Source organism: Myotis brandtii, unplaced genomic scaffold (genome assembly GCF_000412655.1).
Source record: "Myotis brandtii unplaced genomic scaffold, ASM41265v1 scaffold914, whole genome shotgun sequence".
In the NCBI taxonomy this organism is placed as follows: Eukaryota; Metazoa; Chordata; class Mammalia; order Chiroptera; family Vespertilionidae; genus Myotis; species Myotis brandtii.
The window spans coordinates 109,128-126,315 of record NW_005371764.1 but is presented as its reverse complement, the minus strand read 5'-3'; the positions used below and the strand labels follow the sequence as shown (position 1 = coordinate 126,315).

General features: G+C 39.1%; 1 protein-coding gene across 7 annotated transcripts in view; it reads right to left on the bottom strand.

The window, feature by feature from the left end:
- Positions 1-17,188, bottom strand: part of NRP1 (neuropilin 1) — a 196,639-nt gene that overhangs the window by 77,071 nt on the left and 102,380 nt on the right. For all 7 annotated transcript variants that reach the window (XM_005885510.2, XM_005885513.2, XM_005885511.2 and 4 more), the window contains one exon: positions 1,815-1,970. In XM_005885510.2, the coding sequence (XP_005885572.1) occupies positions 1,815-1,970 (156 nt within the window). The remainder of the gene's footprint in view (positions 1-1,814; positions 1,971-17,188) is intronic.

The window sequence follows — 17,188 nt, the reverse complement described above, 5'->3', positions numbered from 1 at the left end:
CTCGAGGGGTCCCAGACTGCGAGAGGGCACAGGCCGGGCTGGGGGACCCCCCTCCCCCCCTGAGTGCACAAATTTTTGTGCACCGGGCCTCTAGTATATATATATTAATGATTTCAGAGAGGAAAGGAGAGGGAGAGAGAGATATAAACATCAATGATGGGAGAGAATCATTGATCAGCTGCCTCTTGCATGCCCCCTACTGGGGATCAAACCCACAACCCAAGCATGTGCCCTTGACCAGAATTGAACCTGGGACCATTCAGTCTGCAGGCTGATGCTCTATCCACTGAGCAAAACGAGCTAGGGTAGCACTCATTTTTTTTTAAAGAAATGGCCTGAAGGTCAGAGGTCAGTTCTCCCACTCTCTCTCTCTCTCTCTTTTTAAAATATGTTTTTATTGATTTCAGAGAGAGGGAGAGAGAGAGAGAGAGAGAGAAATATCAATGATGAGAGAGAATCATTGATCAACTGCCACTGGCAAACCCCCCAGTGGAATGTGCCCTGACCAGGAATCAAATCTCAACCTCCTGGTTCATGGGTCAACACTCAACCACCGAGTCATACTGGTTCGGCTTTTTGGATTCTCTTGCTTATGGTGTGTCCTTGGCATTACTGTGTTCCCCACCCCTGACCCCCAGTCTATTTGTTTGAAATTAAAGCATGTTTGCAAAAAACTACTCCAAAACAAGAATAAGCCATGAAACTCAGGGTTGAATTTACTTGCTTAACTGCCACAAATGTTGGCTATGAGGGTTTTTCTTTCCAAGATGGAGGATTGATTTCGTGTCCTCACCAGCTAGACAGTGGCCTTGAACTTGCCTGACCACAAAACTTTCCTCCCATATAGCAGCTGCATATCTACATCCACTTCAATCTTATCTCCCCTAAACAAGAGTGAGGGCTTTGCAGTTAATCAAAGGGAATTAATAGTTCTCTCACTTCACACCTGGAGGCTTTTCTCAGTTTAGGGCCAGGAGGAAGTCAAGGCCATGAATGCTCCAGAGAGATACAAGGACATGTTAACTGACCTCTTCTCAAATCCAGGATTTCAAGTCACTGTACCTGGATCTTTGCTACTATCCTTATCAATTCTATACATTTTACTCAGCTTCAGCAAGCTTTTACTTTTGGAGAAACAGCAAGTGTGAGTTCTCAGAAATCTTTTGATTGCTAAATCAGAGCTAGCATAACTTTAAGTAAACAGGCAGGCTGAGAAAAAATCACCTCAGTTCCAAATGATTTAGGGTAGAGCTCCCAGGGACAGGGGTTTTCCTCCTTAGTTAAGCAGTGAGGAGGTGGCATGTATGTGATCTTAGGGAACATTATGGACTAACTTGGTTCTATTTATAGTGTATTCTCACAGAAGCAGCCAAACACACTTGCAAATTAGTTTGTGAGCCGTAGAGGATAGATGAAAAGGACTTTTCTAAAACCAGCCTGTTACAGAGAGGAAGAATAAATCCATGAAAGAGAATGGAGAAACACAGGGAAAACAAAACAACTCCTATGATTCTAAGAGGACAGTATTCATCTTATGCATAGTCCTTGTCCTTGTGGGATGTATAAAGTGATTCTTGAGTCTGACACTTAATTTGGCTGGTATTGACTTTTCTTGGACACATTCATATAATTTGCTTTTGGCTTCTCGATCTGGGAACATGAGACCCCTTTGGTCAGCTTTAAACCTCTAATTGCTCTTTTCATTTTAAATCAATTAAAAAATTAACCAGACCAGACTGAAAGCTCCCAAACAAGTAAAATTTATCGTCCATTTCAAAGACTAAATTGGTTGAAGGGATGGCAGCCAAACTTACAACAGGCTTGTTTCCTTCTTTTATGGTGATCCAGTCTTCCCCATTGGAGCTAATGTCTATTCTGTAAGTCTTGACGTAGTATTTCTTCTTGGTTTCCTTTGAAATAGCTCCCTGTGTCCCAACAGCAGTGACAAAGCGCAGAAGGCCCAAGTCCACCTGCAAGACAATACACATGAGGTCAGCTGCCCATCCCTGCACTGCCATCACCTGGACCATCTTCCCCTGTGGGCTCCACAGTGTAGTTTCTACCAACCTGGGATCAATAGACCCTAATTCCTCTGGCATCAACAACCCCCAAAATCCCCCTACCATTCCTCTAACAAAAGGCACAAATGGGAGAAGACAGCAATTGCTCTAGGTAGGCAATTGCCAGGAAAGACCTTTCTCATTGCTGCAACCATGATTGTTTAATCCCCGGTGCAAAAGACAAAACAGGGTTCAATATCATGTTGCTGTATTTTCTGAGAGTTTAAAAACCTTTTCCAAACAACACATCAATATATGCCATTTTACAAATAGAAAATCAAGGCAAACAAGATAATCTCACATATTGGAGACTTGAGAGGCCTGGACTAGAACTCAAGTCTAACATGGTCCTATTTTCCATCACTATTTAGCATTCTACCTCCTTCAAATAGAATGCAGATCAGAACAATACTGACTTTGAAAGCACTGTGAGTGTTGTGGTTAGGGAAATGGGCCCTAGATTTGTAATCTGGAATGGAGTAGAGATGAGGAGTGCAGAGTAAGGATTTTTGTTTCTTAGATTTGAATTTCAGATAAACAACAAATATTTTTAATATAAATATGTCCCATGTAATATTTGGGACATACTACAACTAGGTCATGGCTTACTTGAAATACAAATTTAACTGGGTGTTATCTGGGAACGCTAAATCTAACTAAATTCCAGACAAATAATCAGGTGATTTTAAGTTGCTGTAAAAACTCTCTGATTTCCTAATGTTGCAATCTGAAAGTTAATGGGTACTCTGGACAATGGTTGCACTAAACAGTTTCAAATACTCTAAGGGCACTTAATGTTTTACTCACTATCCATTGAGTCATGTTCGATGCCACATCCACTTTCAAGCTGAAGGGCCCTTCAGATCTTGATGTCCAAAGGTGCATGAAGCAGAGCTATTTAAATAAACTCTTCCTGTCAAACTTACAAATGGCTCTTCAGTTTGGAAATGATTAAACATTCCAAGAGTGCATAGGCAGATTTGAAATAACTCTAGAACTTTATTCTCTGACTGCCATATTCCTGCTTTTCAAATTTTTTTTCTAGGATACAATTTAGTTGCCAGGTAGAAAAGAAGTTAACTGGTGGTTAACTAGAAGAATCCTAAGTATTAATAACAGCTGACTTAAAGGAAGGAGCAATTGATTGGAATTTAGGTACCCAACACAGGAAGCATCCAAGGTCTCAGATAGAAAGGCCCCAAAGGCATATGCATGATCTGTCATAAAAAAAGTTTTCTTTTTTCAATGACAATGAAACGCATTAGCAACCTCCCCATGTAATTGCATAAAACTTCCTGCTGTGCTATAAAGCTGCAGATTCTCTTATTTACCACACTGGGATACTTGACATTTCATTTAATTTTTCTTTCTAACATTACTGCCACCGGGTTTAGTACGGATGAGTGACAACCTCACAAAATGATTAGAACTGGGACTCATTAAAATTAAAATCAGAAGGTACCCAGAACTCTGATAAAACAGCCTCCCCTGCACTATGAGAACTCTCACTGCCAATGTTGGGGAAGTACTTTCTCCCTTAGTATCTATGGGGAATGCCCTAACAGAGACCTTCCCATACCTGATGATTGGAAGGAGATAGCCTTCTGTCTCAGAAGCATCACTGCTCACTCTGCTGGTGTCTGTGTCAGGAGACTCAGAAGGACTTCAAGTCTGTAAGTACACCTTTCTTATGGGTGAGGCCTGCTCAGTTAATAATGACATTTTCCTTGATCTATCTTTTTAGTCTCACCTGCTGTATCTATCTTCCAGACCCATTAAAATATTTGTTATTCTGAACACTAGAGAAGCCTTTTCTGCCTGCATGCCTCAATGTGTAAATTTCTCTTGATTTAATCATTTCCTCTTTTTTTTTTATACTAGTGACTTTTATTTTACTTTCTGGTCTGGTAGGCAGAGTAAGTCACTTGTCACCCTAGAATATTAAGTGTGTAGTTAATGTTGCCACCGCCGAATCCATCCAGTTGTGTTTTTGCTCTATCTCCATCAAGACTTTTATGATTTCTTTTAGGGAGTATCTGTGTTTCTATATATAAAAGTAATAGATGCCTATTGAAAATTCATAAGATGCAGAAAAGGTTAGAGAAGAAAATAAAATCTCCATAAGACCACCATTAGGAAATAACCACTAATAGCCTCCCAGAGTTTTTTTTCTTATTCTAAATGTATGTGAATATGGTGTGCGTGTTTTATTATAAAAATGTGGTCATATTACTTCTATGTTTGATGAGCTTCTTTTTGTTTAGTTCTACGGCTTTATTTCCAAGTCAAGATATTTTTCTACCACATCATTTTCAGTGGCTTTATGATATTCCATGGTAAGGTTGTAGCATAATCTATTTAATCAGCATGCTACCTGTGAACACTGTTATTCAACCTAATGGACATTCATTCAGTGGACACTTAATACTGCTCATCTGCTAAGTTCTGCATTAAGTGGTGAGGATATCAAGAGCAGTAAGAGTGTGGGAAGCACAAACACATGACTACAGAATGGGGCAATGTGCAGAAAGTGTGATGCAGCACAGAGGAAGGAATAAGCGGTTTGCCAGAGAATTGGAGCTGAAGGACTATAGACATTTCACAGATGACTATGATGTCTATTATATGAAAAATACATGATAGAAGCATGCAAGTGGACACAAAGGGAAAAAGTGTTCCAGGGAGAAGGAGGAGCAGGAAGTGCAGAGGCAAGGAGAAGGAAATGAATGAATGAAATGATAGACACTAAACAACCTACCACTGTGGTAGGCAGTTAAACAGACATGAGCATAGCTAGGACAATGAGCCAGGTACAGAAGGTCACCAGGGCAGAAAGCCCCAGGTGCCTAGCAAAAGACAATTGTAAGGTGAGACCTCACCCACAGGGTGACCTTTCAACCCCTAGCATATCCATGGACATGAAGTTTGGAGCCCTGACCTTTCCTCCCTAGAGATATCTAGGCCTCAGTTATATTTCAGCTCCAGACCCAGAAAAGCAACAAAATCAGACCAGTGACCCCAAGACTGACTTCAGGACCAGCTGCATTGAATAATGATCTCCTGCCCTGTCACCAACCAATCAATCAGTGGAAACTACAATCTTGAAAGGACACACCTGGAAAGCTGCTGAATATTCTATTAAGATTTTCCCATGGGACTTCCCCTAAAATCTCCACCCTTAAACCCTTAGGACATGGATCCAGTGCGCTCTCCCTCGTAGAAACATGTTCAAGCCTTTCGCTTCCCTTTCCCTAGACCCCCTGCCCCCAATTCCATATTACTATTGCCTTCCTCACTCCCAAGCTCTAAGGGTCTTTCCTTTACCTCTATAACTTGTTTCCTAATCCTATTTCTTCTATGAATTACTTCTTCCACCTCTATGACTTTATAAATAAATGTTCTCTTATGGTTGAAGTCTTGGCTCTAATTCTTCCCTACCCAGAACTCAAGTACCGAGGTTGCTGAACCCAGGTCCAGTCTGACCCCATGCATCTAACACCTGGTGCCATTCCTGCCCATCTACAACACCAGGTTTCCCTACCTCTATAGACATTTGTCAAGAAATATATTGATCTCTGGTCATCTTAAAGCCAAAATAATCAATTGTCATGAAAACCATTCAAAATCAGCCATGACCATCCTCTTGGTGATTTAGCTTTCTGAATTATGATGAACTCTTAGCAACCTCACATTCTAATAGATAAGATTGATGATTCAAGAAAGGCAGCTGGAAAGACAAAGATATAACCCAGAGAAGTTCTAAATATAGCCACCCCTCTGGGTTTGAGAGTTCATTGTCCTAACAATAGTTCCTTTCTTTCCATAAAAATTCACACAGACAATAACCATAATTAAATAACCTGCTATTCTTTAATCCAATCAGCTGTGGTCCAATCACTATTTTCTTATTTTAAAAAATATCATTATTTCACAGCTGCCTTATTTTTCATTAGAAGATGGATTTGATTTCACATCTGAGTTTACTCTACTTATGTTTAATATTAAGGGTGCTGGTGAGGGGATGTGAAGATGGGAGGGGGTATGTACACAGCTGAACATCAAATACATTCGCTGAAATTGTTGAATGTGTCACTCCCTGTGTGTGACAAACATCTGGTACTTATATGATGGTATGTAAATTATTTTATAGAAATTCATCAAAATCCTTTTTAAAAAAATATATATTTCTATTGATTTCAGAGAGGAAGGGAGAAATAGAGATAGAAACATCAATGATGAGAGAGACTCATCGATCAGCTGCATCCTGCACACCCCATACTGGGGATTGAGCCCACAACTTGGGCATATGCCCTGACCAGGAGTCAAACTGTGACCTCTTAGTTCATAGGTCAATGCTCAACCACTGAGCCATGCTAGCTAGGCTCAAAATCCTTTTGAGTTCTAGTGGCCACCCTTTGAGTTAGCTTATGTAGCATCATCATCAGAAGTGACTCAATCTGGCATCTTATTTCCAACTAGTGGCCCGGTGCATGAAATTTATGCATGGGTTGGGGGTTGTCCCTCAGCCCAGCCTGCACCCTCTCCAATCTGGGGCCCCTCAGGGGATGTCCACAGGGATTGGGCCTAAACCGGCAGTCCGGCATCCCTCTCGCAATCCGGGACTACTGGCTCCTAACTGCTCACCTGCCTGCCTGCCTGATCACCCCTAACCACTCTACCTGCTGGCCTGCTCGCCCTCAACTCACCCCCCACCCCAGCCGGCCTTCTCGCCCCCGCCGGCCTTCTCGCTCCCAACTGCCTCCCCACTAAGCCTGATCGCCCCCAACTGCCCTCCCCTTCTGGCCTGATCACCCCCAACTGCCTCTGTCTCAGCCCCGCCACCATGGCTTTGTCCGGAAGGTCTCCCAGTCTAAATAGCATATTACCCTTTTATTAGTATAGATATAAATATAAAATTCCAATACTTCTCGTAGAATCTCTAACCACATCTTACTTTCACTGTGGTCCACACACAAATGAAGATATTGCTAGACAACAAATACAGAAGAGAAAGACCCAACTTTTATTTGGGGGGAGTGCACTAATAAAAGAAAACAGCTGTCCGCATTCACTTCTGGGGGCAGGAGATGGTGTCCCAGCAGCTTCTTGGAGTGAGGGACCCCAAGGTGTGGGTTCTAAACATGTTTCTGACTCACTCTTTGTTGTAAAATATCTACAGGTATAATCCACATGTGCTTTATGGCCATGGTATTGTCTTAGTAATGACAGGAAACACATTCCCCAGATAAAGAGAAGCCAGGAGAGGCACACATTTTACTGGAAACCACTTGAGGACAAAGAACTCATTTCAGCATTATGTAGTAAATCACGTAGCAAACCTTTGCAAACTGTTGGTTAAACACCAGCATGCAGCTTCTGAGCCATGAAATGAATATCCTTGCTTCCTATAATAATAATAATATATAACCAGCTATTGGTAATGTCATAATGTAGAAAGCCTAGCCTAATTTCTAAAATGAAAATCTGTCTTGCTCAATAAAATACTGCCCATTGATCTAGATTGGCAAGGGAGTGTTTACCAGCTTTTAACATTCCCAAGGCAGGTCAATGCAAAAGCCTGAAAAAATAAAGAACAAAGAATTAAAGTCTGATTTAAAAACAGGAAGAGCACTTGTCGGTAGGGAGTGTGTGTCAGATTTTTTTAGAGCATCTCTGATGACTCAAAGAGCTGTTTAATTAATCACTAGACTCTACAAGCTAAAGAAAATATTTTTGAGCAATTGCTCATTTCCTTAGATAACACATGTGTAGAGCCTGAGCATTTAAACATCAGTGCTGTTATAGGGTCTGAGGGCTTAATTCACAGTACCTGATCATTATGTTACTTAGATGTTGAACTTCTTTTCTTCAATTTTATTTTTCACTTATAGTTTACATTCAATATTATTTTGTAGGCATTTTGATCTTAAACTTTTTATAGTTACCAATCAAAATATACCCACTTTATATTCAGTGACATAATTCTCTATCTTTTTATGTATTTTTTTCACCATTACTGTATTACATAGAAAAATACTGAGGCTAAAACTACTCTTATTAATAGAAAATTCATGAAGCAACATTTCTGTGTCAGGCATTTTATTAGGGGCTAAATTTACATACACTATCTCTTTCAATTCTCACAATAATCATACAGGGAAGGTTTTATGGATAAGCAATTGAGGAAGAAAGCGATGTGTATACCTCTCTTAGTCACAGAACTTATCAGGACTTACCCCAGATCAGATTTGTGGGTAGGCCTCTACAACCCATGCTGTTCCCCAATTCATATTGCAAAAACCATAATTATAGAAAAATAATTTAGGATTTCTTAGTAATTAATAATTAAATCTTATAGTTACCCTATGTGGAAATTAAATATTTTGCATAATTATACAGAATATGAAACCATTTATGATTACTTTGGTTATTTGTTTAAAATTTACACTGGCTACTGGAAAGCAAAACTTTACAAATGATTCAGTTATGCTATAGAAAAACAAGATGGTAATGATAAAGCATATTTAGCAAAAGATAGTGAGGAAACATTTACAATGCTGATAAATAAAATATTCAAGTACAAAAAAAGTGCAATGTAGAAAGAATATCACTCATTTTCTTTTCTACTCTTAATTGCCTGATTTAATATATTTTTCCATATTTCAATGAAAAAAAAGCATTTTCCTGGGTGGAAACAAACTCCTGGTTGCAACACAGCCTATGCTGATAGTAAAACAATCCCAAGTGAATGAACAGATGAATTTTCCTATTATCTAGATGTGAGCCAACCAGCCAGAATAACATCAGATAAGGTTGTAACAAATGCAGTTGAAAGGCTGGCTTCCCTGACTGCCACTGTACTTATAGCAAAAGAACCACAAGGAAAGGGGCAAGGAAAATGAAGTCCCTAAATGAGGGCTGACCTTTGTCTTTTTGGCTAATAAATGGAGATGCTGTTTGTGTGGGCTTAGCTGTGTCTGGATGTATAGCACATTTTCTCACTCTCATGTTATTTATTTCTTTTCTTGCATAAATCAGAAGCAACTAATTAAAAAAGAAATATTTAATTCTGATATGTTCTTTGAACGTGAGTTCCATCTGGTTCTGTTTGAAAAGCAAAATCTGCTGTAGTCGTTAAAATTGGTAGGTGGCATTGGTAGAAAGAAACAAAAGGGACTTCTATATAGCAGGTTAATACTACAGCATTTCAACTAGAGACATTTCCAGAATCCAAGCTACTCAATCACTCCAATATAGAAACCATAAAGATCGAAAGTGAAGGAGAACGCTGCTCTAGGGTGGAGACACCATCTCTGGTCTCCATTGGCTTGGTGTGACACACACAGAATTAGGCTTGAGAACAGTGCATGGAGCTGTGATATCCCCTGAAAATGCTCAGCTTAATTTATGAAATATATTTAAGATAAACGTGAGCAGAGTGCCTTCACATATTCTATGCAAAACCGAGGGTTTTTTCCTTCCATATTCTCTAGATCAGATATGATTGTGCTAAGAAAAATTAGATAAATATTCCATTTCAATTCCTCTCTTATAAGCAACTTGTAAAATCTAGACCTCAAGACACACAATATTCTGATAACAAAAGGGGAGAAAATGAAATTGTATTGGAATTCCTATAAACTCTGGGATACAGGAAATCAGTATCTCGGGCAATTTAAAAGAGCTATGTGGAGTTAAAGGGAAAGGCTGATTAAATCCCTGTGCTTTAGAAGATATTGTTTTACATCTTTAAAATATACACTGAATTGTGAATTCATTTTTTTTCCTGTAAAATGAAGTCTTTTGCTTCAATACCACATTAATGTGCAGATGGGTACCTCAGAACCTTTAATAGCTTGGTCAAGAAGATGACATTTAAATGGCCCCCTCTTCCAATTAGAATATTCAGGAGCTATTGCTGGGCATTAAAAGACTCAGGGCTTAAAACTTTTTTTTTTCTTTTTAATCCTCACCAGAGGGTATTTTTTCCATTAATTTTTAGAGAGAGTGAAAGAAATGGTGACAGAGAGAGAGAAACATCTATGTGAGAGAGACACATCGATTGGTTGCCTCCTGCACATGCCCTGACCAGGGCTAGGGATGGAGCCTACAACTGAGGTACGTGCTTTGACCAGAATCAAACCTGAGACCCTTCAGTCTGTGGGCCGATGCTCTGACCATTGAGCTAACCAGCCATGGCAGGGACTCAGTACTTCTATTTAACATTTTTTGAATTCTTATTTCTAAGGTGCATTGCATTTAAAACCTGAGTCTAATTCTTTGATCTGGAAAGAGAACAAGTACTCAGAACAGACAAAACTTAATCCCTAGAACCTTGGTTAAGAATTTAACTTAAAAACCCTATAGTAAGGGAACTCATACAACTTAACAAAAAGAAGATAAACAATCCAATCAAAAAATTGGCAAAGGATATAAATAGACACCTTTCAAAAGAGGACATTCAGAAAGCCAAGAGACATATGAAAACATGCTCAAAGTCACTAATCATCCGAGAGATGCAAATCAAAACAACAATGAGGTACCATCTCACACCTGTCAGAATGGCTATCATCAACAAATCAACAAACGACAAGTGCTGGAGAGGATGTGGAGAAAAAGGAACACTTGCGCACTGCTGGTGGGAATGCAGACTGGTGCAGCCACTATGGAAGACAGTATGGAGTTTCCTCAAAAAGCTGGAAATGGAACTCCTATTTGACCCTGTGATCCCACTTCTAGGAATATATCCCAAGAAACCAGAAACACCAATCAGAAAGGATATGTGCACCCATATGTTCATAACAGCACAATTCACCATAGCTAAGATCTGGAAACAGCCTAAGTGCCCATCAGTAGATGAATGGATTAGAAAACTGTGGTACATCTACACGATGGAATACTATGCTGCTGTAAAAAAGAAGGAACTCTTACCATTTGCAACAGCATGGATGGAACTGGAGAGCATTATGCTAAGTGAAATAAGCCAGTCAATGAAGGAAAAATACCACATGATCTCACTCATTCATGGATAATAAAGACCATTACAAACTTTTGCACAAAAAACAAACAAACAACAACAAAAAAAAACCCTATAGTAAATATTGCTTATTGGAAGTTCTTAAGAGAGAAAAATAAGTATGCTACACTTTTAAAAGAATTTGTAACCACCTTAAATATAATAGATCTCCTCATCAAATGCCTCATAGGAAAGAGTTAGCATGTGCTTTTGTGAGATGGGTTTTCTCAGCAAAGACTTAGTGAGCTTCTCCTCCATGGAGGGTATAGGCTGGCACAGGCTGGCTTGCCATAGCTCTTGCTTCCATCCATTACTTGTTTATGCACAATACCCATGAAAACTAGAAAAGTGTTCTCTGGGTCTAGGACCTAAAGGTTAAGAATTGTATGGAGTATGTGGGCATGTGCAAGCTGATCGTGTTAGTGATAGTGTCCCAGTTGACTGTAGGGATATGATTCCAGACATCCTATAAAAGCAAGCAGATGTGTATACAGATCTCTGGCTCCTGACTTTTATCTCTGGCAAAACAAAGAGGGTCTAATAATAGAAGAATGGATAAAGAGGGTCCAATAATAGAAGAATAGATAAAGAGGGTCCAATAATAGAAGAATGGATGGTCTGGATTACAACCACTTTACACCTAATAGCAGAATGTATTATCTCTGCACATAATTTCAGTAGGACAGTAATACATACATAAAGCATTTATTATCATTGTTGTAGTTATTAAAAACATTTGGGGGCAAACTGTAAACTAATATACTGAGTCAGGGTGCATTCTCACACTGATGTGTCTTAAAGTCCATATGTTGCTTCACAAATTGTAGGTGCTTAAACTGAGAGTGTGAAATTAAACTGGAGGATGGTAAGTGTTTAGATAAAAACATTTAATCTATTAAATTCAACACACATTTATTGTATGCCAGCCTCTGGCAGCAAGTAGGCCTATGCGAAATAATGATAATATGAGACTGAAAGTAAAAAGTGCCACCATGCCAATAAGTGAGGCATTTTGGGATTCAGAAGAAGGAACAACTACTTGTGGAAAGGAAAGAAAAGGCTCTATGGAAGAGATCATTTGAATAATTCAAACTGGATGTCATAGGATAAGATAAGACTTTGCTGGGGAAAGGACCAGGGTTGATGAACTAAAGGCAGATGGAACAAGGAAAAAAAACCACCCAACACAACTGCCTACATTTCAAAATAAGTGATATGACAAATAGTTTCCTTCTAATATCTATTGGTAGAATTCCCTTAGAGAGCAAGGATAAGTGTCCTCTGCACCCCCACCTGCCAGAGGCTAAAGCCAACAGCAGTTAGCATATTAATGCAAAAAGAATCATTGGAAGGCCAATGGACTTTGATATTCAGTAGGGCTGAAAATCAGCATAATATTGCCCTGCTGTGGGCTCAATGGCTCAAGGCAATTCCCTAACCTGATAATTCTTTTACTGTTTACCAAACTTTACCTTTGATATGCCTGTCTGCATTGCCAAAGGGCAAATATGTATTCAAGTAAATAAAAGTGGACTGGCCAGAGGTCAATGTGCTCTTCACAAAAGAGGCTCCACCTGGCTCCCAATGCCTTCTAAATTCATATTTCTTGTAGAGCATTTTCATTTGTGCATCAGCCCCTCCTTCAGATTCTGAACCCCAGCTGTGCAGGTCGAGGCACCCACCCCCAACACACATCATCCTTTATGTGGGCCTTCATGTGGTCCACAAGTCCAGTCCAGGAACTGCTTGGTTAGTGACAGAGACAATGGAATCGCACTCTTAATTAAACTTGAAGCTCATGACTCTGCACTGCACTGCTGAGGTAATTCTGCTGAACTGTGTGCTTTTGCTGACTCTGGAATCAAGCTTTCCTGAGAATGAGACCTAAACCTCATTCTGCACAAGTCTGAGACTTCTCTCTTGAACCTAATGTCACACTCTAAAGTCCCATCCCAAGTTTATATCCTCATTTTAAAAAAATTTCAGTGAAATGGCATAAAAACTGGGTGATGTTTTCTTTAGGAATTCACACTGCTGTTGAAATCATACCATTTGCTCCTCAAACATTTAATGAGAGGTCAATGGGTTTAGAACATGAGCTTAGAATGGTGGGTATTTTTGTTTCTAATATCCATTGCACTGTGAAGGGAAGTTGGTGATTGGCAATTATCTATACTAATAAAAGAGAAACCTGCAAATTGGTGTCGCTCCGCTATGCCTACCAGCCAATCAGAGCAACTATGCAAATTAACCCAACAAAGATGGCGGTTAATTTGCATACACAGGCGTGGTGCGAAGACTGAAGGCTCTGGCCTGAGTGAAGACTGAAGACTGAAGAGGCTTGGCTTCTCCACTGTGGCTGCAGCGGAAAAGCCAGGCCAAAGGCCTGGGTCCCAGATGCCAGAGGAAAACCAGTGCCAGCAGCCAGGGGAAGGAAGGCCTATTGCACGAATCTTCATGCAGTGGGCTTCTAGTTCATTTATAACACAAAAAGTGCCAGATACTTGGGTGAAAGAAAGCGAAGGTACCAGATCCCTGCCCTCAAGTAAGTGAAGGAATAAGTCAAGTCAACAATAAATCTCAGTTCAGACTGCATAAAAATACTCTGTGAATTCTAGGATTACAGGGGGATATTGGGGTGATGTAGACTGCATGTGATGACAAAAAAGCAAAATCCCCAGGACTACCTCTGAACCTTTGACATTAAAAAGTGACCTGGACAATGTTAAACAAGTTAATTTAGCCACTCCAAGCTTTAGGCTCCTCCACTCTCCAACAAAATACCAATGCTTAACCGATTTGTTACTTCTCACGGTTATTATGATGATTATAATGAGGCATTTGTACACAAATTCACTATAAGAATGTGACCCTAATATTTTTTCCCTTAGTCATTTTGCGTAATTGGTATGTGTGTGTGTGTGCATGCGTGCGTGCCTATGTGTGTGCATGTGTGTGTGTTTCTGTCTGTAGTTCCTAGATTACAATTCCTTTGGAAGAGAGACAGAGTCTTTTTTTAATTTTCAATTCACCTAGCCCCACATACTAGTCTATAATTCTTAGCAGATGCTCAATGTTTGTTGCATTTAAATTTAATGCTGGGTCAGTCCAGCATTGCTGGCAAGATCTAAAACTTCTTTCTTCCGAACAAAAGCCAAATACCCATCATTAAAGTCGATGTTAAAGTATTTGGATAAATAACATAGTCTAATGCTAGGAATGTAATTATTCTTATCTTAGTGTTTATAACTGCAAATATTATAACTACTCATAAAATTCCCAGTCCTTTGAAACGTTCATTGCTTAGAGCTCAAGTCAGCAAAATGATGAGCTTCACTGGCTAAGTCTATGCCATGTGAAACACTTTTTTATTTCTCAAATGACCTCTGATTAACTTAATAAGTGTACCTCCTCCCAGAAGTCACCCCAAAGGGTAGCAGGGATTAAATCATTTTTCACTATACATCATACTTTTAAATATCTCACTCAAACCTCTTTCAACCTTTTTATTTTAAAGCTAAATAACTTGCAAGTGTGATGTCCATCCTCAGGGTGTTTATGTATTGGATGTTTACATATCTGGTATCTTAGTCCGTTTCCATACCCTTCCTGTACTTCTGAAAAAAGTTGCAACATCAAAATTTCATTGTGTAACTATAGATTTCCATGGTCTTACTTAATTCACATGTGATCTCTATTAGATGTTGGAATGATAGCTTTGTGTGGCTAGGAAATGAATGCAGATTTCAGTCCCTTTGTGATCTTTGTGCTTCTCTGTCTCCTGGTCTCTGAGAAGGAGCCTCACAAGGAGCCCTGGAGCTAGCTCTGCACTGAGAGGCAGTGACCTCAGCTATGGACACACATATTTCCAGTCTATCAGCAGTTTAAAGAGGTTTTCATACTGAAAAGACCAAGAACATATTAAAAAGCATTTCAGGTACGGTACATTTCTGTTGCAAAAGTTGTGGTTCTATGCTACCCCATAAAGTTTTATCTGTATTATTAGGGAGATTCCTAAATAATTCAAAATAAACACAGATGTGTACTCAAACAGGATTTGTCTATTCCAGCACAAAGAAAATTATTTGTTTATTATTAGCTTTGCAGTAAGTCATGCCTTTAATTTTCCTTCTTTTTCTAAAAACTTAGTTTCAAAAACAAACAAAAGGATGAATTTCTGTAAACTGAAGACTTGCAGATGGGGTGATGGTCTCAAAGAGTCTCTTGGACTATAAACTCTGACAGCATCTTTCACACCGATTTTCCATGTAGTATTTCTCAATGATCTAGGTGGGCCTCTCATGGTAATGAGAGTTTCATGGGCTAGTGGCGAGTCTGGAAGTACAGGTGTCCAAGAAAACTCTTCTACGTGGGGCAAAAAAAGCCTGCAAGGAGCTGAAGGGATTACTGAGATTAAAGTTATAATCTAACTTTAGGTTATAACTCACCTAAGGTTATAAAGACTGCTGTCCAGGAGACAGAATGGAGAGAAAAAACAGGCTACCTTGGAACAGCTGCTCATCAGAAATTGTATGTAAACAGTCTCTGAAGGGATGCCAATCATTGCTGAGAACAGATGAAATAAACTTCGAGATTTAATATTTGGTCAACTGCATTTTGCTTGTTGGAAGCTAACCTATTCAACCAGAAAGTGTATACTGATTCTTTTCAAAGAATCACTTACTTATAAAGGAGACAGAAACAGCCTTGAAATAAAGCATTTGCAAAGTATTACTCTCTAAGAGAATCATCAGTAACTTCAATTCACAACGGATGTTCTATAGTTTTGGACTGAGCAAAGGCCAGCCTGTGGCAGGAGAAGAGCTAGAAAGTTGGGAACGCCATGGCTGTGGATGAAACATGGAAAAAGGAGGTAAGATATCCTACAATGGTCAGTGACCCCCACGCTGCTCCAAGAAGAAAGAGACAGGCAGGTGCTCTGAGGACATGTTGCTTTGCCATCCAAATGCAGTCAGTGGACAGAACTGCAAATTCTTCTCATGTCCTGAAAAAAGAATCCAGCTACATTAATTTCATGCACTTCAGCCTGGATTGAAAAATGGGGAAAATAGATCTGCATGACCACTTTAAACTACAGCAGAACAAGCACAGATGTTACACTGAATACATAGCGTTTTCCGTCCCCAGCACTTCCCAAAGTCCCTAACATAATGGAAGCTATGACTTGCATTTCTCCACTGGAACCATTCTTAACACATGGTTAGACACATCTATTTCAACCACATACTTGGAAGTGATAAGAGGTGAAACGTTTTCCTGGCTAACATGGCACACCTGGATGTGTGGTTTGTTGTTGTTGTTGTTGTTGTTGTTTTTTTTGGGGGGGGGGCGAGGTGAGGGAGGAGGTGAGAGTATCCACAGAAAAAAATAGGGCTAAGGTACATATTTAGGAATGCTGACAGAAGCATTCTTTTCAAACAACCAAAGCAGTAAGCTTTTCAGATAGTAAGAGTCCTATCACATTGTCACTGTAATTTTAGATGCAAAGTTAAGAATGAGAACACAACATTTGGTATGGTTTCAATAAAACTGCCAGTATTTAAAAAGGAATGGGAGTGAACTGATTCTTAATCTTTTAAAATTACTTTTGATAAAAAGATTTTAATTGAGATGAATTTTATATGAAATCCACAAATACTCTAAATGTAGATAAATGAATAAATAGATGTTCATATAAACTCTTCTGGAAAACAGCAAAGTTCTTCAACTAAGGGAACTAAATTATTGTATTATAGAAGTCGATAATCAGAGATAAATTTCAGCATATACAGGTCGAACCCAAAATTACCTCTTTTCTTTTTTGTTCTACTCCCCCAAAAGTACAGGAATGTCCAGATAGAGATAAGGTAAGATGCTTTCATTTGTCACAATAAATGAAATTCATTTACATATTAATGGTTGATTTAGAGGAAGTGTCATGTTAAATGAACAAATGCATTAACTGATATTTCTTCACATGGTAAATGGTTGCTAAAATAATGAATTCTTGCCATTTTGGTATAGGAGCTTTCTAAATAAATAATAGCATTCTTATAAATGAATGCAGTATTATTTATTTATTTATTTATTTATTTTAATATATTTTATTGAT